At 42.0% G+C, this 838-nt stretch overlaps 1 protein-coding gene across 3 annotated transcripts in view; it reads right to left on the bottom strand.

Moving 5' to 3' along the window:
* LOC119590820 (ketosamine-3-kinase-like) overlaps positions 1-784 on the bottom strand; it is a 9042-nt gene extending 8258 nt beyond the window's left edge. The window contains exon 1 of one of the 3 annotated variants that reach the window (XM_037939572.1): positions 406-784. Coding sequence is in view for 1 of the 3 variants with exons in the window: in XM_037939571.1 (XP_037795499.1) it covers positions 416-472 (57 nt within the window). In the remaining 2 variants the exon portion in view is untranslated. The remainder of the gene's footprint in view (positions 1-405) is intronic. The other 2 variants (XM_037939571.1, XM_037939573.1) reach the window with 2 other exon arrangements.
* Between the last annotated feature and the right edge of the window lie 54 nt (positions 785-838).

Here is an 838-nt window from a genome sequence, read left to right as displayed (position 1 = left end):
TAGTTAGGTGTCCCTACACCTAATATTTTCTTTTATTACAAATATTAGAATCTTGCATCATGCTGAGGAAAACCAATCCTATTTTAAGACTATGACACCTAGCATGGATAATAAAGTTCCAGGTACCCCTTCGACACGCCTTGGAATGGTCCCAAAGCTTCTCCCAAATGTGTAATGCAGACACTTCTGTTTATTGCAACTATTCGACTTCCTTTAATATTTTGGAAATTCTATACAAAATAGGCCGCTAATGAATTTGGTGTTCATGGACTGCTTGCAATGTCTACAGTCCAGAGTGATTTCAGTCTGCAGAAAACATTTACCCCGAAATATATTAATGACAATGCATTACGCAATTCTCACAAAATTTACGGTTTACGTAAATGCAATTCTGGGGGGACTCACCCCTTCTGACCTTCCAAATAGGGTGGGTATTTTGAATCTCTTTCAAAGCCGCTGAAGAGGGAAGCATTTCTAGCCATGTTTGAGGAATACCATCAACCGTTCGCCGCGCTTACTAGTCATCACATTCATTCTGGCAAGTTTGATCCTGGACCGGTTCCTTATTTGGTGATAATGATGATCAAACAACAGGCACGCCAAAAGCCCTCTACTGACAAAATGCACGTGATGAAGTTTAGCTATGCTTTCGCTAGAGCCCCAACAGGCACGGAGGCCTGAGCCGTCGCTCGATGATGCGCCACTCTCTGCCGACGCCTGTATTGCGCTACATTTGCTTTTCGCGGACTCAAAAAACACTGTAGACTGAATACTTCAACTCTTCGATATCAGGATTCACTAGCATCAACGACAAGTAGCCTTTGTATAAAAAAAAAAC

Source organism: Penaeus monodon, chromosome 27, assembly GCF_015228065.2.
Source record: "Penaeus monodon isolate SGIC_2016 chromosome 27, NSTDA_Pmon_1, whole genome shotgun sequence".
NCBI classification, from domain to species: Eukaryota; Metazoa; Arthropoda; class Malacostraca; order Decapoda; family Penaeidae; genus Penaeus; species Penaeus monodon.
This window is presented reverse-complemented; position numbering and strand designations above follow the sequence as displayed.